At 42.6% G+C, this 24,346-nt stretch overlaps 1 protein-coding gene across 4 annotated transcripts in view; it reads left to right on the top strand.

The window, feature by feature from the left end:
• The window catches only part of vars2 (valyl-tRNA synthetase 2, mitochondrial), a 58,109-nt gene that overhangs the window by 5,595 nt on the left and 28,168 nt on the right, over positions 1 to 24,346 (top strand). For 2 of the 4 annotated variants that reach the window (XM_084312635.1, XM_084312632.1), the window contains exons 9-17: positions 6,198 to 6,317; positions 6,609 to 6,717; positions 9,834 to 9,922; positions 10,619 to 10,709; positions 11,849 to 11,976; positions 13,335 to 13,438; positions 22,123 to 22,204; positions 22,286 to 22,401; positions 23,188 to 23,266. In XM_084312635.1, coding sequence (XP_084168761.1) covers positions 6,198 to 6,317; positions 6,609 to 6,717; positions 9,834 to 9,922; positions 10,619 to 10,709; positions 11,849 to 11,976; positions 13,335 to 13,438; positions 22,123 to 22,204; positions 22,286 to 22,401; positions 23,188 to 23,266 — 918 coding nt within the window. The remainder of the gene's footprint in view (positions 1 to 6,197; positions 6,318 to 6,608; positions 6,718 to 9,833; positions 9,923 to 10,618; positions 10,710 to 11,848; positions 11,977 to 13,334; positions 13,439 to 22,122; positions 22,205 to 22,285; positions 22,402 to 23,187; positions 23,267 to 24,346) is intronic. The other 2 variants (XM_084312633.1, XM_084312634.1) reach the window with 2 other exon arrangements.

Raw genomic sequence — 24,346 nt, 5'->3', positions numbered from 1 at the left:
ATGACCTCTGCCAGTGGGTCTTGGACTTCCTGACGGGCAGACCCCAGGTGGTAAGAGCCGGCAACTGCACCTCCTCATCCATCACGCTCAACATAGGGGCCCCCCAGGGCTGTGTTCTGAGCCCCCTCCTCTACTCCCTGTACACACATGACTGCGTAGCACAGCGGAACAACAACACCATCATCAAATTTGCTGATGACACAGTAGTGGTGGGCCTGATCTCTGCCAACGACGAAAGGGCCTACCTGGAAGAGGTAGAGAACCTGTCACAGTGGTGTCAGGAGAACTGCCTCTCCCTGAATGTCAGCAAAACAAAAGAGATGATTGTGGACTTCAGGAGGTCGGGGGTCAAGGACTACAGCCCCCTCAGCATCGACGGGGCACCGGTTGAGAGAGTGAACAGTTTCAAGTACCTCGGAGCCCACATATCCGAGGACTTGACATGGACCACACACATTGACAGTGTTGTGAAGAAGGCACGACAACGCCTCTACTTCCTCAGGCGCCTAAGGAAGTTCCAAGTCAGTCAGAAGATCCTTAGGAACTTCTACTCATGTACAATAGAGAGCATCCTGACCGGCAACATCACCTCCTGGTTTGGGAATAGCACTGCACAAGACCGTAGCAGACTACAAAGAGTGACACGTTCAGCCGAACGCACAATTGGAGGGGGGCTTCCCACCCTCCAGAACATTTACAACAAGCGGTGCAAGGGGAAGGCTAAGAGAATTATTAAGGACTCGAGCCACCCGAACAACTGCCTCTTTGAACTGCTGCGGTCAGGCAAGCGATACCGGAGTCTTAAGGCGAGCACAGAAAGACTCAGAAGAAGCTTCTATCCCCAGGCCATCAGGCTGCTAAACGAACAATAATCGCTAAACGAACAATAATCACTATGCAACAACCATCAAATGCACACAGCACACACACCCACACGCACACACTCACTCAAACAAACAACACACTGCAGCACCCACTCTCCACACTTTAGATCACACAAACACACTTACACTTTATATTTATTGATAAAGGATTTGCACTACAACTCGCACACCACTGTAAATTGTACCTAAATTGTACCTCATCCCATTTCTGCTTTGCACTATATAGTATTGCATATTAGTACACTGCATAGTATATTGTATGTATATGGTAACTCAGTTACGTCTATTCTGCATCGAACATTGTACATATGTCTATACTGAACACTGTGACCTCATTTTTTTACTTCTAATTTACATGCCATACTATGTTATTTTATTTCATACTTATCTTGTCTTGCACAGTCTCTGGAGCGTAACAGTAAGAAGCATTTTGTATAAAAGTATTCTGTACTTCTGTATGACAACTATTAAAGAAACTTGAGAAACTTGAGAAACTTGATGGATGGCAGTAGGATGGTTATGATCTAAGGCCTGATTTATACTCCAAGACACAGTACCCTGCTGCTACCAATATAAAGTCCTTAAAGTAGAAACACCATAATAACCTGATCCGTGCCAATGAAGCCCATGGAGATCACGTAGTAGTGAAATGCCAGAGGCTGTGGTGAGGTGAGCTACGGAGAGGACACTGCAGACGTCATGCTTTTAGGTGGGTAGTGCCTAAAGTAGCCATAGGTATAATACATTTATATGTACTGTGTTTATTCAAACCTTCCACTTCTGAATGTGACTGGTCAACCAAACCAGCATAATGTGGAAGAAGTGTGGCTGTTATTCCATTAATTGTGACGAATCTGGCTTGTTATACCATTTAGCATTTAATTAGAAAATCCTGACTGATTTGGTCCATAATTTCATAATTTCAGCACATTTCATTCTCCCAAACATCATTAAAGGTGCTATAGATAACATCTACATTATGTAGAGTAATCATTAAAAATAAAATACACCAAAGAGCTTTTAGAAAGGTGTTTTTATCATTTATCCCCTGATTAGATCATTCACATGCTGGTGCTCTAGTGCGACATCTAATGGCCGAATGTTATCTGTAGCACCTTTTAACTCCTTAACACATTGGCCGCCATGACAGAGATCCCCCTTCAGCGCCAGGTCTTTATTCAATGGATATCGTTTTAGACTGCGACATTTGCGAGTGCTTAAAATATATCTTATATTTAGCATATATATATATATATATATAGCTATGGGTCTAATACACCCATCGATTGTCAGTGAGTTGCTTCCAGTCAACATGCACAGATTGTTTTTTCATCCGTACATTTCCGTTTTATACCGCTTTGAATACGAGTATGGTTTGGGTGATTCTGAGGAATTCCAGGAAAAGACGAGAAAAAGGCATTTTTAGTGTAATCAGTCATCACATTGTAATTTTTCGGCTGATTATCTAATCATCCTGAAATCAACGCTAGATTATCATTATTATATCTCCTCGTGCATACATGAAATGGCCCTCGTAGCGCCCTACACAGGAAAAGGCCATTTATAAGACACAGGACCTTTAAAATAAAACTCCTGGCTTCAGTCTATACTCTACGCAAGGCTGTTAAACTTGCTAAGAGGACATGCTGACAAACTGGAGACACAAATGGCACAAAACGACACAAGAGGATTATGGCAGGGACTGAAGACAATAACTGACTACAAAGTCAGCGCCCCCTCAATGGGGAGCGACGAGGGGCGGGGGGGCTCTCTCGTTGTCGGAACACAGTGTGAGAAGAGCATTTATGCAGGTGAACACCAGGAAGGCTGCTGGCCCAGATGGTATAACAGGACGCATACTTAAGTCCTGTGCCAACCAGCTGGCCCCGGTGTTCACCGCCATATTTAATCAATCCCTGGCGGAGTCAATGGTCCCTGCCTGCTTCAAGATGTCTACCATCATCCCTGTACCGAAGAAACCCTCCCCAACATGTCCAAATGACTACAGACCGGTGGCACTCACCTCTGTGGTCATGAAATGTTTCGAGAGGCTGGTCAAGGACCACATTTGTGCCTCCCTCCCCAGTGATATGGACCCTATGCAATTTGCATACAGGACAAACGGGTCCACTGACGATGCGGTCTCCCAGGTACTGCACAGCACCCTCTCTCACCTTGACCGTCAGAAGGGGGGCTATGTGAGACTGTTGTTCATTGACTACAGCTCAGCGTTCAACACCATAGTCCCCACCAGACTGGTGGACAAGCTGATCGAGCTGGGTCTGAGCTCCGCCCTGAGCGCCTGGGTACTGGACTTTCTGAGTGAAAGACCCCAGGCGGTCAGGGTGGGGGGTCAGACCTCCAACACCATCACCCTGAGCATCGGGTCCCCCCAGGGCTGTGTTCTGAGCCCCCTGCTGTACTCACTCTACACACACGATTGTGTGGCCAAGTTCAGCTCCAACTCCATAGTGAAGTTCGCAGACGACACGGTTGTGGTGGGGCTGATCTCGGACAACAACGAGAAGGCCTACCGGGAGGAGGTTGAGGTACTGGAACGCTGGTGCCAGGACAACAGCCTGCTCCTGAACATTGGTAAAACCAAGGAGCTGATCGTGGATTATAGGAGAGGACAGCAGGAGACACACACACCACTGATGATTAACGGGGCTACCGTGGACAGGGTGAGCAGCTTTAAGTACCTGGGGGTCCACATCTCAGAGGATCTGACATGGTCAACACACATAGACACAGTAGTAAAGAAGGCGAAACAGCGCCTCTACCACCTGAGACAGTTAAGGAAGTTCAGAGTATCGGGGAAGATACTCCAGTCCTTCTACTCAGGAGCTATAGAGAGCATCCTGACCGGAAACATCACTGCCTGGTATGGAAACAGCACGGCACACGACAAGAAGGCCCTACAGAGAGTGGTGCGCTCAGCCGAGCGTACCACGGGTATTGCACCTCCCCTGCAGGTTCTATACAACAAGAGGTGCAAATCCAGAGCCTGCAGAATAATGAAAGACCCCCACCACCCCAATAACAGCCTGTTTCAGCTGCTGAGGTCAGGCAGACGCCTGCGAACCCCAGCTACTAGGACAGAGAGGCTTAGGTCGCTTTCACATATAGTTTTGGTGGACTCTGTGCGGTTCTGGGGGTGAAGTTGCAACATTGTTGCATTCTTCATTTGGTTCGCCTGCTTTCACACAGATATCTGTGAGGCAGACCGAGACCTTCTGAACAATGTCACACGGTCGAAAAGGGCGCTTGTCTATTGGACAGTGGAAATGTGTGTGTGGCTGCGATCCCGTGTGTGCGCGCGCGCGCGTGTGTGTGTCTGTGTGTGTACTGCGGAGCCCTCCAGATCAGCGGAGCCGAGTTTTGACATGGCATTGATCCATTGTTCTATTGAAGCACATTACCACCATCCTCTCGCTAAACAACTTGTAGACCACAGTGTTTTTATGAGTGCCCACAAGTAGCTGTTTTAATAATATAATAAGCCGCGCGCCTCGGTAATAATAATAAGCCGCGTTTTTTCTTCCTTCTTCCCAAGATGCACAGACATAGATAGATAGATAGATAGAGAGATTAGATGCAGTGTGCTTGTTTTGCAGTGAGTGCTGCGAGCAGTGGTAATAATAATCACTTCCTATATTTGGTTCGCGTTTGGTTCGATGAAGCCGAACCGAGACCTACGTTTTCAGGCGGACTAGAGTTCGCCTGCTTGGTCCGCGGACCGAGTTCGACGCGCATTCACACAGACCCGAAAAACCGGACTATCGAATTCTGGTCCGAAAGTCCGGACCAAACAGCCCCTGTGTGAAAGCGACCTTAGGCTCAGCTTCTTCCCCCAGGCCATCAGAGTCTTGAACAATGAACATTGAGTACCACAGAACACTGAACTATCCACACATAAGCACACATGAGCACACACACGACACGCACGCTGTGCACGCTCACACACTAGCAGCCACTTAACACTTTAACATGAGCGGGCACACACTCATGCCGCACACATGCACACTTATGGCCAAAAGGAAAGGCCACTTTAAATTAGTATAACAGGAACAGTGTATTGCACTACCAAAGCTACCTAGCATGTCCTATATGCTCTGTAAATAACTATGTACAGATACCGAGATGTCACACCATGTTACCTGTTACCTGTTTATTGCACAATGTTTTTTTATTTTTTTTATTTATTGGATTCTATTATATGTTGTACCACTGTATTGCACATCGTTGCGGGCAAGACCACCCGCATTTCATTGTATACTTGTATGCCGTGACAATTAAAACTCTTGACTTGACTTGACTCCTGAACAATTGCAGGGGAGTAAAGCGTATCATTCTCTAATTTCACTGAGCATAATTATGGCCTCATCGGCACTTGTGTTTGGAGGGGTGGCGATATCGCCAAAATGTCATTTTAGTTAGCAATGTCAGGTTCTCCTGACATGACACAGAGACAGTTCTTTTGTAAGCAGAAGAATGTTTACTCTGCATGTGAGCGTGTGTGAGTGTGCCAAGTCCCAGCCTCACTGTCAGGCCACCTAAATAGCCGAGTGCTGATTAACCCTTTCACTACCACACTACAGAAGGTTAACCTTTCACTACCACACTACAGACGGTTAGTGAAAGGGTTAGCCTTCTGTAGTGTGGTTGTGAAAGGGTTAACCCTTTGTCATGTGGCAGTGAAAGGGTTAACGTTCTGTATTGTGGCAGTGAAAGGGTTAACCCTTTGGTAGTGTGGTAGTGAAAGGGTTAAGAAAAGTGGGCTGTAATCTCCAGTGACCCTGAGCGAATGGTCTGTGTTGTTCAGTACATTTACATTTACATTTAGTCATTTAGCTGACGCTTTTATCCAAAGCGACTTACAAGTTCTGTACGACAAGACATCACAATATCTCTACATATTTCAATAAATATCGTTCACTTTCAAGTTTTCTATGGCTATTTTGTAACTTACTGTACAGTACAGTACAACCCAACTGGTAACCATAGTACTCAATTTGCAGGCTTTAAGTATAGACCTAAGAAAAAATAATGGTTAAAAACATTTGAGCTTATTAAACAAGTATAATTTACAGTTTTTCCAGACCTATTTTATTGACACTAGTTTCAAAATGTGAACTACACTCCGGAGCCAAACATTTAGACCTACAGGGAGAATCAACAGTTTTGAATTTAACCTTTTTCTAATTTTCTATTCTGTATTCAGAATATATCCAAGACGTGGCAGTGCTGTATGTGATGGAATCTCGGATTAGCCTACATTTGACAAGTCACTGGTGTCTTGGTGTGTTCCAGGGCTTCAGCAGAGCTGTGACGGAGGCCTTTGTAAGGCTCAGTGACTCTGGCCTAATCTACCGCTCAGAGGCTCTGGTCAACTGGAGCTGTGCTCTGGAATCTGCCATCTCCGACATAGAGGTGCCAAACTTGAGACCTTTTATTTGATGTAGTATAAATATTGCTCTTAGCTCCTTTGACTAAGCCTAGTTTATAGTCTAGCTATTTCTGGAGTTAGGCATTTCATATATTCATCTTGTATAAAAAGAAAAAAAAAAGAAAACAAAAGAAATATATTATAATATAGGACCTGATGATGGTCCTTGTACCGAAACGTTGATCTCAATAAATATGTTATAATTGCAAAGTGAAAATTGCATATAATTGCAAAGTGTTATAAGTGAAGATCTCTACATCTGTTCTTGTTCTCAGGTGGACTCAAAAGAGCTTCCCGGTCGGACTATGTTGTCTGTTCCCGGTTATCAACGGAAGGTGGAGTTTGGGACGATGGTTACCTTCGCCTATCCTCTAGAAGGCCACGGTGAGTCACCTGTCATCTGTTCTCTTTCAGCTGTTTCACTGTGTGATCTATCCACCAGTCTGTTTCACTGTGATCTATCCACCAGTCTGTTTCACTGTGTGATCTATCCACCAGTCTGTTTCACTGTGTGATCTATCCACCAGTCTGTTTCACTGTGTGATCTATCCACCAGTCTGTTTCACTGTGTGATCTATCCACCAGTCTGATTCACTGTGATCTATCCACCAGTCTGTTTCACTGTGTGATCTATCCACCAGCCTGTTTCACTGTGTGATCTATCCACCAGTCTGTTTCACTGTGTGATCTATCCACCAGCCTGTTTCACTGTGTGATCTATCCACCAGTCTGTTTCACTGTGTGATCTATCCACCAGTCTGTTTCACTGTGTGATCTATCCACCAGTCTGTTTCACTGTGTGATCTATCCACCACCAGCCTGTTTCACTGTGTGATCTATCCACCAGTCTGTTTCACTGTGTGATCTATCCACCAGCCTGTTTCACTGTGTGATCTATCCACCAGTCTGTTTCACTGTGTGATCTATCCACCACCAGCCTGTTTCACTGTGTGATCTATCCACCAGCCTGTTTCACTGTGTGATCTATCCACCAGCCTGTTTCACTGTGTGATCTATCCACCAGCCTGTTTCACTGTGTGATCTATCCACCAGTGTCGAGAAAATCTCGAGGCCATAGTCGAGTCTCGAGTCCCCAGTGTCCGAGTCCAAGTCGGAGTCACCAAAGAAGAGCCTGAGTCGAGTCCCCATTACCCTAGTCCGAGTCCGAGTCCAAGTCATCAAGGTTGAGTCTGAGCTGACATACAAATAATTAAACTACATTAAACATAAATGACACAGCTGTCACCATTTCAAAAGGAGTTCATTTATTTTGTGACACGATAGCCAAACAAATGCCAAATGATTAGGGCCTATTACAAAAGTAAATAAATAAATAATAAATAAATAATTGTATTCATCAATTAACACATCCACCGCCGTTCACGTTGTACAGCGTTATTGCCCGCCATGCGTTGTCTGCCAAACCACGCTGTACAGCGATATTGAGATCATATTTAATTTTTTCGCCATGGCATTCATAATTCAGCCACCCAGCCTCTGGTGATACAGTGGGACTCTGCACAATATTGCAACGCCTCAATACCGCCGCCTGGTGGATGATCGGGCGAGTTACAACCGGAAGTGGCAATCGGTGCATCTGGGAAATCCGTCCGGCAGTCACATATTGTTGCGGGACTCCAGACATACACTGGCGTGCATATGAATCGCTGCCATAACTCAATAATCGATATGATTTGGGTGTTTATTGCGCCATACAAACCGGAAATGGATCTAGGAGATCGACGTCAAATAAGTGGGATCTTTTTCCTCCAGTCTCATCGGCGAACGGTAAGAGGACGCTGACGTCATTTTCAGCCCAATTGTCTATTCATTTCACCGCAAACCGATCTGATCAATATATCACCCATACTACATAAAGCATTTACTGACGATCACAGAATTATAAACGACCCCCCCCCCCCCCCCTTTCATCTGCGCATGATGACGCATAACGTATACGATCATGTACAGTTGTATTTTTTAATATAGCGTGTCTAGGGAATAGACGGCAATCGATAATCTATATATGCGTTTAGGCCTATAGCTCATGTTCTAGGAATTACTGCAGAAAACGATAAAAACATACTTATATTCTAGAAGGTATTTTTGTATGAATATATGAATGAAAAAGTATAACGTTCCTACATCCTGAACGATAGATAATCGATGTTGAATGGGCCATAGTAATGTCATTTTAGCAATACAATTTAAAAAGTTATAGCCCTGCAAAGAAGGTGAACATCTCCATAGGCTTAGAGTGGTGGCAGACTGGCTATATTGATGGATATAAGTCATGGCAGGGAATGTGTCAACAAGTCTGAGTCCTCGTCTGCACCTTCCGAGTCCGAATGCAGTCAATGCTAGAGTCCATGTCCAGATATTTTTAATGAATGAAACCTATTGGGCGTTTGGCTCTGATTAGTTTAATATTCTTCACTGTGTATTTGCTTAACGGAGGGCCCGGATTGTGTTTCATTCAAGCATATGAAGCGTCTATGCGCGGATTGTGTATATGAATTATGAGGAATCTGAATCTGTGGAGTGTTTAATTGTATCACTGTCACTGTGACAGTGTCACACGTTATTGTGATATTGTAACTGGGTTTAAAATATATGAGGAGATGCGCTGTTTGATGGATTTGATGACGTGACGTGACTTGAATGAGCCTTTGATGTTTTTGATGAATGAATTTGAGAAAATGCATTTATCTTTTCAAGCACTGTTATCTGATGATGAACATGAGGTGTCACTGGTATAAACCAAAGGGTAATCAATTCAATGCATGTATGGATTATGTCCGAAACGGATTAAAACCTGATTAATAGTGTAACTGCAAGCCTCCCTCCAAGCCTCTCTTTGGGAACCATGTATTTATATAGTACATAATACCTAAGCACATACAGTACAGATATCCTCATAATATAATTCGTATCAATTAGATATACTATTTGGTCTTGTTTTTATCCTTATTCAGTTGAACTAATTATTTTCGCTAGCAAGATCTCATTTGATTATTCATTCCATTAAGCCTACTGCCAGCAGCACATTTAAATAAATATAATCTGATTGATTGGGGTAATGAGGGACTTAAAATTTGCCTATAGATTATGCATTTAACTTGTCTGCGAGGCTATTGAGCCGTACTGTATTGTACCCATTCTGCAATCTGTTAATAAAGTTTTAAATCAATCAATCAATCAATGCCGTTAGAAAATCAGGATTTCTGCGATCGACACCTGCTGTCTTTTCAGGTGAGGCGGCCGCGCGCACTTATCCTGAGTATCAAGTCTGGTTCGAATTAACGAGACTGAATCAGCGTTCGAGGAACAGGGAAAGCCCGGATTCAAACATCGGGTTAATTGAATTTGGATAATGGGACTTTTGATCGACTTAGTTGAACCAGGTACGGGGAATAGGGCCCTGGACTTTTGAGTACTACAACACTGCCATCAACAGTATCTCTCAAGTGGCTTTTGGTTTTCATTCCCCTCTCTTGAAGACGGAGAGGTGTCGGTGTCCACCACCCGCCCGGAGACCATGCTGGGAGACGTAGCCATAGCCGTCCACCCCGACGACCCCAGATACCAGGCCAGTGCAGAGACACTTACCGTTTCATATCTGTTTGTTGACACATTAGCCCTTTCACTGCCACACGACAGAAGGTTAACCCTTTACTATCACACAACCGACGGTCGCCTAGTAACAGACACAATATTTCTGACACTGGGAATACATACCCCCAGGTCCCTAGATGTTCCTAGATACCAATAACATGCAAATTGACCTTGTAGAAGTGGAGCAATATTCCATTTACTTGGGCATGTACCTTTAGGCGGAATTTCAGAAAATAGGGCTACAGCTTAACAGGTTAGCTACATGTCATTGTAGATTGTCTTTGTGAGTTGTACTTCATGCAAGAGAAATTGTAAGAAGAAATGTATGGTGAGCAGCATCCATGTTTTTCCCACTTTGTAGCTTGAATGCACGCAGGTCAGAGATGATGCGCTTCCCAATTCCCTATAGCAACGCTGTATTTTCACTATCCAAAGTCTGGATTTCAGGATTGGCTACATCAAAAAGGTGTCATTAGTAGGTCAATATTTATGGAAACTGAAAACAGTTTCTCGGGTCGGCTTCGTAAGGGTTAACCTAGTGTGGTAGTGAAAGGGTTACATTTAATCTAGGCGTGGTCAAGAGGCAAGACCTCATGATGCCTTACCTGAACTGAACCCCCAGATGTTCAAAGTAAATACTTACTGTCTCCTGCTATTATTTTCCTCGTAGGATGTTCACGGCAGACAGTGCAGACACCCCTTCACCGACAGACTCATCCCCATTGTTACCGACACCATGGTGGACATGACGCTGGGAACAGGTGACCTAGAGCAAGTCATGTATCAAATCAATATTCCAATGATATAGCAAGGTATATACCGTAGCTATGTAAGAGCAAGTCAATGGGGGTATATAACCAGTATATAACCATTACTCTCAAAATAGACCTATCTCAAGCTCCGCTCTCTGTTCTTGATCCTCCAATCACAACCGCTGCTTCCCTCGGACGAGCAGCAAAAGTGGGCGGGGTACGAGATAGGTCAATTGCATACAAGTTTCCGACAGTGGTGCTGATTATTGGTGTTGGCGCTGCAGCAATGAGGAAGGATATGAAATTAGTCGAAAGCCGTTGACAATAATTGTTATCCCATTGACTTGGGCTAGCTTCGCAAAGAGAGGCTTACAAGAGAAATGTGGCTAATTTCCCCAGCATGAAAAGTATTTGAATATCCTCAGAGAGGCTTATTGACTGATAATATGATGATAAATCATATATGACTGATAAATATAATAGCTTCAAAATGTTCACCTCAATTCAATATACAGTCCCTCAGACCATCAGAGACTCTCTCTCACTCTCCACCTTCAAATCCCGACTCAAAACCCACCTGTTCCCCCAAGCATACAACCTTCCCTACCCATAACCACCCTCCTCCAACCTACCACCTCCCTTTCCCCTTCCCTACTTTCTCTCCATCTCCTGCCCCTCCTCCCTCCCCTCGGTTTCCCTTACTTACTTCCCTGATTGTCTCCCCTACTGGCTTCTGTATTTGTTGTTTGTTACTTGTGGTTTTATGTTCTTGTGTATTCATACTGTTGCTTGTTTCCCTGTGGTTCTATATTTCTTTGTTCTTTATTATTATTATTATTATTATTATTATTATTATTATTATTATTATTATTATTATTATTATTATTATTATTATTATTATTATTATTATTATTATTATTATTATTATTATTATTATTATTATTATTATCATTATACAGGTCTATTTTTCTATCGCTCTGTCAATGTGAAATGAAACAATTTCTATAAGCAAACATCAACAGGGGGCGCCATATACTTTATTTTTATTTTGAATAAACATTAGCTCCAGGAGGAGCTCATATCTCTTCCCAGGAAGTTGCTGGTCTGGTCTCCATCAGTCTTCTCTGTTTTCTGTGTGTGATTGACAGGGGCAGTAAAGGTCACTCCAGCTCATGACCACGCAGACTTCCTGCTTTCCCAGAGACACACGCTGCCTCGTCTTACCGTGATTGCAGGAGACGGGACAATGACCTCTCTTTGTGGCCAATGGTTGGAGGTGCATGAACCCGTCTTACAAACTTCATGATTACATAACTAAAACTCCCAGCTATGGGAACACTCAAGAATACAATGCAACCATTATTTTTTGTTTATTTCAATGTATAGTACTCTTTTTATTGGTTAAAATAGACAAGCTTGACGTGCTTGAGCATAGTCGGAAGCTTTCAAAGTTAATTCCCATTTGAGGATGGGCATGATTCAACAACTAGTTGACTGGTTGATTAATTGCTGGGTGATGTACTAGTTGACAATAGAAATAACATTTGTTTAAATTCGCAATAACTAATTTCATTTTCAAAACATTCTTTTGACTACTTGCCATATCTCATGGAGTCATGGTGTCCCGCTCAAACAACCCGCATTACCAGCAGCCAGTCTGTTGTTATATATCTTTTATTAAATCTTATTTTTTTTAACATATTTTTATTGACTTTTTCACAATATAAACACTGAAATAATTGATTTTCTTTGTTGAGAAAAATCAACATTCAGAGTTAAAAGAACAAAGCACTACATTTGATATGAGATTAAAGGGGCAGTTCACCCAAAATAAAAAATAAAACACATTTTCCCCATACCCGGATTGCTATGCATCCATAATAATATATGGCGGGTGTACTTTGGCAGAAAATTGTTCTCAATGAAACTGTTCACAACAAGGTCTGTGGATTATCTTTAGGAACTGTGTCATGACTTCTGGAAAGCGACATTGCTGTTGAGTAAAAAAAAAAAAAAAAAAGTATATATATATTTTAGCACTATATACCCAATGCCATTCAACTCAGAGCGACGGAGATCTCCACAGCTCATATATATAAACATATAATCTATAATAATATGTTTATTCTGGGTGAACTGCCCCTTTAACAAAGTCTGAGGTGTGCAGAGGTTGTAGGTTCTTGGCCTCACGTTATACAATGAACCACCTCAGTCATTTACCTCTTTCCTTAGTTTTTTCTATTTCTGGACTAGACTGTTAAGTCAATTACATATCCTTAGATTAATGGTCAGTCAAATTAGTTGTAATTCCTATGAATGAATGAAAACTTTATTTAACAGATTGCAGAATGGGTACAATTACAATACAGTACGGCTCAATACACACAATTGTTAAGGGGATGCAGACCAGAGAAAGACGTTTGTCTTGTTTACATCAGGGTCCCCCATTTTCAATTCATAGTGACATTTATGACATACACAACATACATGACATCATGACATTTATGGCATAGGGACATACATGACATACAGGTATATACCGGTAGTACTGTTATATTTGTGACATATACGATATGCAAATATACAGTACTGTTACTATCCGTCTATGTCTCCTCTTATCTGTCTCTTCTCCAGGGAGTGAAGCGCTTCGAGGCCAGAGAGAGAGTAATAGAAGCTCTGGGTGAGAAGGGGCTGTTCAGAGGCAAGAAGGACCACGCCATGTCTTTACCCATCTGCAGGTAGAGGGAGACACACTCACACACACAGTCAGACCATAGGCGAGTCAATCTATGAAAAAAAAGCACTTAACCCAAAAAAAATTGATACAAAAGGTTTTTCGATGGATTCCGATAGTATTGGGCGTGCTAAATAACAAAAATCGACCCCCCCGAAAGCCGCCATTTCCAAGATGGCGTCCCAGATGGCGGTGGAGATATTAAAATGGCTATATCTCAAATTGAGAATATGGTGCAAAGGATTTCTCAACTGATTCTGGTACCTCTGGGCATGTTCACTAACATACTAAAAATCTAGGAAAATACACCTTCCAGAAAGGCTTAATTTTCAAGATGGCGTCCAAAATGGCGGCAGACCAAGCTTAAAATGGCTATATATCTCAATAGAAAAAAATATATAACTATGATTTTTCACTTGATTCTGGTACCTCTAGACATGCTTGTGAACATACTAAAAATCTAGGAAAATACACCTTCCGGAAAGGCATCATTTTCAAGATGGCGTCCAAACTGGCGCCCAGGAGCTTAAAATGACTATACAAATACAAATAGCTTACTAAAAAAGGTGTTTGCACTCTCCAGCTCTCAAGCTAGCATAGTTGAAGCCTTCTTTTTGACCATTATAGTTGTTATAGTTAGAGGTGTTTGCACTCTCCAGCTCCCAAACTACCATCGTTGAAGCCTTCTTTTTCTGAATCAGTTTCTTTCTTTCTTTTCTGACCTAGTCCTGTGTTTGGGCATGCCTGGGCGTGTCTGACCTGGCAGTGTTATTTAAGCCCCAGTTTCATTCTAGTCTTTGACAGAGATGTTTGCACTCTCAGCTCTCAAGCTAGCATAGTTGAAGCCTTCTTTTTGACCATTATAGTTGTTATAGTTGGAGGTGTTTGCACTCTCCAGCTCCCAAACTACCATAGTTGAAGCCTTCTTTTTCTGAATCAGTTTCTTTCAGTCTTCAGTGAGATACTTACCAATGATAGACATGTACTCCGGAGACAAAACATGCATTCTGTCAACACTGGAGTTCATTTGTGGTCTGGCATCCAAACACCACCTTGCCCCAGTAGTTACATTTGACCAACCCCTATATTGGAAAGCAGCAGAGATAATCCTAGATTCACCACAGTGCAGTCACCTCAAGTCCTTTGTCCTGCTCCTAGGAGGATTTCACACATTTATGAATTTGCTAGGAGCAATTGGTACACTGATGGACGGTACAGGACTTAAGGACATTCTAGGGGTAGTCTATGGGGAGAACTCAGTAGCCCATATGATGACAGGCAAATCAGTTCAGAGAGCATTCTGTGGCCATCTTCTGGTTGACAAATGTCTTAACCGCATGATAATATCAGAAATGGTAGATGATAGTCATGAATTTGCAGCAATGGTTGAACAGTCTGAAGCAATGTATACCTCAATAGTTAAGGGTGAAATGCCATTGGAAACAGTGTTCACATCAGAGACCCTCATTAAATGAAGAGCTGGGAAAAAGGAAGATGGAACTGTGTGCTAGATCCAAAACTAGTCAGTTGTGGCTAAATTACCAACACGTGTTAGAAGTTGCTAGGTCACTGATAACAGCAGATCACACAGGTTCCTCATTCAGGGGTACTACGACTATGCTTGCACCTCATGGTACCAAAGCACCTCAAAGGCGCTAAAAACAAAATTACAAACATCTCAAAACAAACTGGTCAGACTACTGCTTGACCTTACTCCTAGAACCCACCTCACCCCTGCCCACTTCGACAACCTAGGATGGCTTAGAGTAGACGACAGAGTACAACAACTTGCAATGGGCCTGGTCTACAAGATACACTACACGACCAAGGTGCCCATGTACATGTCAAAATACTTCCCAAAGGTCAGTGAATACCACGATCACAACACCAGAGGGAGCTCCACAGGTCATGTCGGACCCAGATTCGGCTCAAATAAGGGACTAAACACGTTTCGCAATTATGCCACATCAATGTGGAACGCCCTACCCAAAGCTGTAAAGGAATGTGGATCACTACCCACTTTCAAAACCTCTCTCAAGGGACACCTACGGGAGACTGCAATTCAACACTGGCCCCTGTAAATATCCTAACCCAATCATTCCAACCCCCTCCAATGTACAGTCATTTACCTAGTATGGTTTTGTCAATAGTTCAATGTACAATTGTGTTTGTTTGTACAGTGTCTCCTCCCCCCCCCCCCCTCAATGTACAGTGTTACTTGTTTATACAGTATGCCCCCCGCCCCCCCCCCCCCCCCAACCACCTCCAATGTAAATTACCCAGTATGGTTGTCAATATCCCAATGTACCCAACCCCCCCCACCCAACCTCCAATGTACAGTTTCTACGTCAAATGTATATACTCCCTTTTCTTGACTCCTTCTGTATCACAAACAGTACTGTATTTGCAAATCTGGTATGTCATAAATGTATAGATGTAGCAGTACTGACTATCTGTATGTCATGTATGTCATATATGTCTATATGAATTGAAAATGGGGGACCCTGATGGAAACAAGACAAACGTCTTTCTCAGGTCTGCATCCCCTTAACAATTGTATGTATTGAGCCGTACTGTATTGTACCCATTCTGCAATCTGTTAAATAAAGTTTTCATTCATTCATTCATTCACAATAAATGAAGAGCTGGGAAAAAGGAAGATGGAACTGTGTGCTAGATCCAAAACTAGTCAGTTGTGGCTAAATTACCAACACATGTTAGAAGTTGCTAGGTCACTGATAACAGCAGATCACACAGGTTCCTGGCTTTTGCACCTACGCACTGTTTCTGAATGCATGCCGATATTCGCTGTGGCTGGGCATTACAATTACTTGAAATCGGCACACTTTTATGTCCAAGAGATGAGTCAGCTTCACATCAACCACCCAGATGTCTTCAGACAATTTGAAAAGGGTTTTCATGTTATCCGTCGCAGCAGCCAATCATGGGCAGGCCTCAGCTCAGATCTTGTAATCGAAACAACATTGATGAGGTCATTGAAGACTACAGGAGGGATGACACATGGAAGTGGAATGACCGACAATCAGAGATCCCTTTGGACAATGTCAAAGGGCATAACATCAGAGTATAACACCGCAATGCAGGAGTTCTCAAACCAGACATACACAACATCAGAACAGCACAAGGATTCAACAGAGGCAAGGATGAAAAGGGATGCTGCTGACCTGGAGAAGATCACTTCAAAACTTGCTATATGTTCACCTTTCTCTCCAGACTCTTCTTTAAGGAATGTTGTTACAGGTGTTGTCGCTGAGGATGGAGTGAACGTGCATGATTATGACTCTGTTGGACGCAACATCATGCACAAAATGATCAGACAGCCGGCATTCACATTTTCATTTAGTAGAAAGGATAAAGCCATAACCCTTGGACAAAAATCGTCTATCAAGGTTGCTCCTGATCGAATCATTGATTCTGCACTTCTTTTTCAACGTTTCCTTATTGTCTCCCAAACTGGAGAGCTGTCATTTGGAGGAGGTTATGCGTTACGAACTCAGTCCTTTCCCTCCTGCCCTCTTTGAAGCCGGAAACGTCTTCCGCAAAGCTGATAAACCACAACTAGCGCACGCGATCTGTGATCATGCAAGTGATGCAATCCTAGATTCTGTACCAGAAACGGAGCATTATGTTCTTGATGGTGGTTCACTCCTTCACCGAATACAATGGAAGCACGGACAAAGCTATGGTAAAATTGCACAGTCATATGCAGACTTCACCATCCAACATTATGGCTCAGCTACAACCATTGTGTTTGATGGCTATGAGGATGGGCCATCCATTAAAGACAACACACATCAAAGAAGAGGAAACAATATTCATCCCATTGTCAACTTCACTGCTGAGACAGAGTTCTCAGGTAAGAAGGAGGAGTTCCTGTCAAGAGATCTGAATAAACAGAAACTGATCCACATGATAAGTGATGAACTGAAAGAACGGGATTGCACTGTGGTCAATTCACTTGGAGATGCTGATGTAGACATAGTAAGGGCCGCAGTGGGATCATCTCTTCTTCACACCACGACGCTGATTGGAGAAGATACTGATCTCCTCGTCTTACTTCTTTACTATGCACAGAGAGATAGCAAGGGCCTTTATTTCAGATCAGACAAGTCGAAAGCTGATGGCAGTTTTAAAGTGTACGCCATAAACCATTTGAAAGAAGTACTCGGACAGGATGTGTGTTCTCAGTTGCTGTTCATCCATGCTGTGACTGGCTGTGACACAACTTCCCGGATCTTCGGAGTTGGCAAAAAGACAGCATTCCAAAAACTTGTAAAAGGGGATCCTGTCCTTCAGGCTTGTGCCAATGCATTCACTGTACCAAACCAGACAACAGATGTGATCGATGACCTTGGGTGCCAAGCAATGGCTGTCTTTTTTGGTGGAAAGTGCACAGATTCGCTTGCAAAAATGAGATATAACATTTTCAGCAAGAAGGTTGTCTCAGCTTCATCAACGGTAACGCCTGAACGTCTACCACCAACTGAATCTGCTACCAAATTCCACTGTCGTAGAGCATACTACCAGGTCATGGTCTGGATGGGAACAGATGATGGTATAGATGCTCTAGACTGGGGCTGGAACCTGCAGGACAATAGATTTGTCCCACTCATGTCAACAATGAATGCTGCTCCAGACAGTCTCTTGAAGGTCATTCATTGTAACTGTACCACTGCCTGCAAGACACTTCGCTGCTCATGCAGAAAATATGGACTACCTTGTACTACTGTCTGTGGACCATGTCAACTTCATGAATGTGACAATCCACATAACAAGTTTCTCCCAGAGGATCCTGAAGATGATGATGAGTAGGCCTAAAGACCACAATAAGTGGGTCATTTATTTTGTGTTCAACACCAAAGCCAGCTTTCTAGGTTGAATATAATAACCAATTTTAATTTTAGCCAAAATAAGCTACAGGCAGCCATTTTGATGATGCAAATGATGCATTCCTAGCAGATATATTTAGCTAGATATTTTGCTCGTTATTAATGTATAGAGGTGCCAGAATCAGTTTATAAATCCTTTAGAAATGTTTTCCCATTTGAGATACAGGCATTCTAAGCTCCCAGTCGTCATTTTGGACACCATTTTGAAAATTAAGCCTCTTCGGAAGGTGTATTTCCCTAAAACTTTAGTATGTTCCTAAGTATGTCTAGGGGTACTTGGGGTACCAGAATCAAATGACAAAATCATTTATATAATTTTTATATTGACATATATATAGCCATTTTAAGCTTGGCCAGCCGCAATTTTGGACGCCATCTTGAAAATGAAGCCTTTCTGGAAAGTGTATTTTCCTAGATTTTTAGTATGTTAGTGAGCATGCCCAGAGGTACCAGAATCAGTTGAGAAATCATTTGCACCATTTTCTTAATTTGAGATATAGCCATTTTAATCGCCCCGGCGCCATCTGGGACGCCATCTTGGAAATGACGGCTTTCGGAGGGGTCGATTTTGGTCGACTTTTAGTATGTTATTTAGCACGCCCAATACTACCAGAATCAATTGAAAAACCTTTTGTATCAATTTTTTTGGGGTTAAACCATATATTGACTCGCCTACCACATGTTCTCTGGTCAGCCGGTCCATTGATATAGGGTTTTAAAGGCCAATACTGAAACACATGGCATCAAGATGACATGTTGATTCCTGGTTGAGATTGTGACGTTAGGGACCCAATCAGTAAGTATGAATGGGTTATTCATCAGTATTCTTTGTTCTTCATTTGGATCGCATTAGCTTCCACAAAGTGGTTGCTAGTCTCTCTGGACTTCACACAACAGCAAGCAACAACAATAAAAAACAAATGGTAATTAAAAAGGACTGCAGAAACCCGCCCAATTTTCTGCCGTCAACTAAAAACACACTTCTTCAATCAATATCTTAAAAGAAAAAAAAGAAATACTAACCTTCGTACTGTCTTTTACTATCATGCACTTTGCTGCTAACTACCATGCCTATATTACTACCTACTATGCTAATCTGTCTTTACTTCTATGCACAAGACTGTAGCACTCAAGGTTGACACTGTTTGACAAACAATGCTACGTAGCTGCCAAGAATTGTACCCTTCCTGCTGACTGTCAGTACAGAACTAAATGACTAAATGTAAATGTAAAATCACACTGTATCAATAAAACAGAAAAGGCAAAACAGGACAAATATAAAGATAGGAAAATAAGTGAAATAACTACATGTGAAACAATAAACAATAGTGACCTATAGTGAAAACAAAAACAAAATTGTCACACATACACAACAACCAAGGTTCAGAAACAGCTAAAGCCACAACAACCTCTATTCATACATTGTAGCTACCTACTGAACACACAGAGAGGAAATTGGTATCTATCTTCTTGTCTGACTCTGGAAGATCTTCCATAATGTTGACGTGTTCCCTTAACAGTTCCTAGAAAGGCATAATGCAAAGGTATTCTTTTATTTTCATAATTTCAATGAGCTGTATTTATTACTTCCTGGAATAAAATGCATCATAATGACATCACACCTTCCAACTATTTAACTCATTAACTCGCAAACCAAATTCATTAGTACAAGACTGTTTATAGTTTTGGGATGTGTGTGAGATTATGAGCATAATTAATCAGCTTTTTCTTTTGGTGTAGTGTTCCTTTAACCCTTTGTAGTGTGGTAGTGAAAGGGTTAACCCTTTGTAGTGTGGCAATGAAAGGGTTAACCCTTTAGTGTGGTAGTGAAAGGGCTAACCATTTGTGTGGTAGTGAAAGGGTTAACCTTTTGTAGTGTGGTAGTGAAAGGGTTAACCCTTTGTAGTGTGGTAGTGAAAATACATTCTCATAATTTAGCTACATTCTCTCATTTTGCTAACTTCCAGTAAAAGAAACGGTAGTGATCAAACTGTTACTCAAACCCCAGGAACCACTCCCCATAAATGACCTTTTAAGTCACAGTTTGTTGAAAATCCCTCAGGGACATCTTTCTAAATGATGTCACACGTCATTTGATCATACGACTGAGACGAGGGGACAAAAGACATCTTCTATATATCCCTTACGTTCTCCTTCCCGATACTAAACAACACGGCCGACGCCCGTTCTACTATTGTAACACTGGGGACGGACTGGGACAAAAAAGATGGAGTTGGACTCTTTGACCCCGACTGGCCCACCACAACCAGCCCTGCAGCTACTCCACCACCCGCGCACCATCGACACGCATACAAACGCACCCTTAATACCACCACTCATACGCATAACGGATGGACACTCTAGGCCAGTGGTACTCAGACACGGCAAACTACTCCACATTGACAAATAAACATATAATTATTTGACCTTACAAAAACACGCCGCTCTTCAACCAAACCAACATCAGGCTAATAATAGCCGTTTTAGAATCTATCATGTTCTGTGTGCTGTACCAGTAGGCTACTGAAATGTATTACCATTATCATGGCAACCATTGTATAATTCGCAAGCATTATATAATTATAGTAATTAATGATTTATCCTGGCAATTCAAATGCCTAAAAGTGTCCCTGTAGCCTAGGCCAGTGGTTCCCAAAGTGGGGGTGCCTAGAGGGGTCGCGAGCCGCCGTGGGGTGTCGCCAGATGATTTCCAAAAATCAGGCCACTGAACTTAGAAGCAGGCCAGGCCAGTGTTTCTAGTTGCAGCGGCGCAATAGTTGGATAACCTAGGTGGGGAACAACCAGGAGATCACTGCAACTCACAGAAGTTGGAGAACTATCTCTCTCTCTCTTGCTCACACACACACACACAAAGGGAAATGTGATTGGTGGAGGCAGGACTCTTACAAAAATAAAAAAAAATCCATCAAAATCAGTGTTGTTGCTAATCATTGACACATGCTAGCCTGTAATAATCCCCCCCAGAAAAATCTACTTTGCATTTGATATATTGTAAATATATGCTATCACACACACTGGCATTTAAAAGGTATAAAAAAATTCCTACACCAGAATACAGGAAATGAAGTCTTTGTAACAAAAAATGTCCTGGTGGGGGACCCCCCGCTTAAAAAGTGGCCTGACTGGGGCTATATTTCGCACTATATTTCCTGACCTGAATGATTCCCCCAGTCCGGCCCTGGTTAAAAGCCTCCAATGCTTATTAGTGTGTGTGCATTTAGATTCTCTCTCCCTCGGGTAGGAAGTAATTAATGGGACATTACATTTGAATGGATTATCACTACTGGACAAAATCTTTTGAAAAACCTGTTTTTAAAAACATTTGTGAAATATCTAAATTGGAGACTAGCTTAGTTAAAGAGCCGCAACATGGTCATAACCTGAAAGAATACAAGATACGGAGTTGGACCTCTGATGTTACACGAAAGAAGAAGAAGATACTGTAAGATACTTTTATTGTATTTTCTGTGATCTGATACTTGTTTTGTTGTGTGTGGACCCCAAGAAGACTAGTTGTTGCTGCGGTGATGACTAATGGCGATCCGTAATAAAGATAAAGATAGCCAGGAGAATGTTTGCTTGTGCAGAATGCAGAAAATGGCCAAATGGGTTGACGAGGCATCATTCTTGCTCTTGTTTCTGTATAATGGGCTCAACTGGCCCAACCTGGTCCTCCAGATGGCTGCTATTGAGTACATCTAAAACTCCTATTTCTCTCTCTTTCTCTCTTTCTCCCTCTCTCCTATCTGTTTGTCAGTCGCTCTGGGGATGTCATTGAACCCTTGCTGAAGAAGCAATGGTTCGTGCGCTGCGAGAAAATGGCCAAAAGAGCGATCCAGGTAACCGGAGTGGATCATTGTGCAAGTTTTGTGGTTTCTAGGTCAGCCTTTATCTATATATCACTGAACAGCTGAATGAAGCCTATGTCTCGCTGCTGCTCTGAACCCCCCCTCCCCCAGGCCGTGGAGGACGGGCGGCTGGAGATCATCCCTCACTTCTACAGCAAAACGTGGAACAACTGGTTGTCCAACATCAGGTACTCATCTTGGGCCTGCCTTTAGTTTGATGTTTTACCACTGAGGGAAAAAAAGGTTTTCTATGTAGTTGAGAAAAAAAACATGTAACGGTCATTTTGATGACAGACTTCTGCAGACAAACATTTGTCTGTAAATTTGAACTACTGACATGCAAAAGTTTAAGATCCCATACTGGAAGACCAGATAGATCCCGTCCAGGTAATTCTAAAGGCTTCTCATTTGGTCCAAAGGCATTGAAACTTTCACAGGATTTAACACTTTTTAAATATTTATTTATCTATGGCAGGCTGACGGTGAAGCCACATGACTTTTTCAGCAATATGCCCTGCTTCACATTCACACAACTTCCACACATCGACACCTCTACTGCTGGCCACAGAGCAGCGCCACTGGAGCAGATGGGCCTTGCTCAAGGGCACCGCAATTGTAGCTGTTGAGGGGGCGGGGGGTTACTCATTCACTTCCTCTGCCTAAGGATTCAAACCAACTAACCCTTTGATCACAAGCCAGTTTCTATAAGCTTCAGCAGGCCACCCCTGTTTGTTTGTGTTTTTAATCAGTGTCATCCGATGCATGAAGAGCAACAACCGCTCTGTTTGTGTCCTAACCGCTGGCCTGACGTCAGTTCTAAGTTGACACGGCAAGGCTGTGTGTGAATTGGGGATGGCAGACATCTCTCTCACTGCCCTTCATTCTGTCACGATGATGAGATAAAAAGGGCTCCTTGTTATAACTTATGGCCGTGTCAACACAATGTCTCTCTCTGTTTGTCCCGCCCTCTCCAGTGATTGGTGCATTTCCAGGCAGCTATGGTGGGGCCATCAGATTCCCGCTTATCGACTAGCGTCTCCAGACACACAAGAGGTGGGGCTCCTGGGTGCATTCGGGGAGATTCTCAGGTTACCGTCTCTCTCACAGGGGAAGTGAAGTTTGTAAACATTCAGACGTGAAAAGACTCCTTATGATCAGGCTTCATCAGGGGTACAACAGTACAGACGTACCACAGAATCTGCACAGAATGGCATAGGGGGGAGATTTCTGTTAGAGAATCTTCAGATGCACAGGTTTAAGTGCACCCTGTATTCCCCAGTTAATGGTTCGTATGCTAGTTTATGTCTCATTCAGGATAATAAACTGTTAAAATGCTTCGTGTAGCACTCACAAATGTCCCCATGTGTATGTGTGAATAGATGGGACATATCGCATGGACACTGAGCTTACACACATGACGAAAACCAAAAGTAAACAAAAGGGAGGAGTATACCACGTAGATGCGTCAGTATTCCGCATGATATCGGGATGTCCCAGATATCCTATTCACGTTTCTCATAATCTGGAAAATAACTTATTTGCATTACTGTATGAGTGCGATGATGCGAAACACTATATTCATTCTGAACGACAGTAGGATATCGATGTGTAACTACCGTAATTCCTCTAATAGTAACCCCGGCTTGTATTTGTTTCAACTGTAGCGGGTACCAGGCTTGTATTAGGAGGAGGCCTGTATAAGAGGGAGGCCTATATTTCAAATTTTCAAACGGATCATAATGAATAAATCAACATTTTGTGTCAGTTTGAACCCAGTAAAATGTACTGGGTTCATTTATTGAAACCAAGTACTGTATGAAATAGTAAACAGTGCAATTACAGGTGGTCACTGGTCATTTCAACGTTTTCAAAGTGAAATCAAGTAACTAGCTCAGTACGCAGCTCAGTATATTAGTAACCCGGCTTGTATTAGGAGGCCGGCTTATAATTGCTTAGCTCAAGAGCGCACCCGGCCATTAATAGAGACCCGGCTTGTATTTGAGACCCGGTTACTATTAGAGGAATTACGGTATGTATAGAAGATGAAGAAGAAGAAGAAGAAGTCTTTATTTGTCATGCAGATTAACACACATATGAGAGATGGGCACACGCATGCATTGGGTCGCAGATGAA

Source organism: Notolepis coatsorum, assembly GCF_963971535.1.
Source record: "Notolepis coatsorum genome assembly, chromosome: 4".
Lineage (NCBI taxonomy): Eukaryota > Metazoa > Chordata > Actinopteri > Aulopiformes > Paralepididae > Notolepis > Notolepis coatsorum.
Note: the sequence above shows the minus strand (reverse complement) of the source record. Positions and strands in the feature narration are given on the sequence as shown.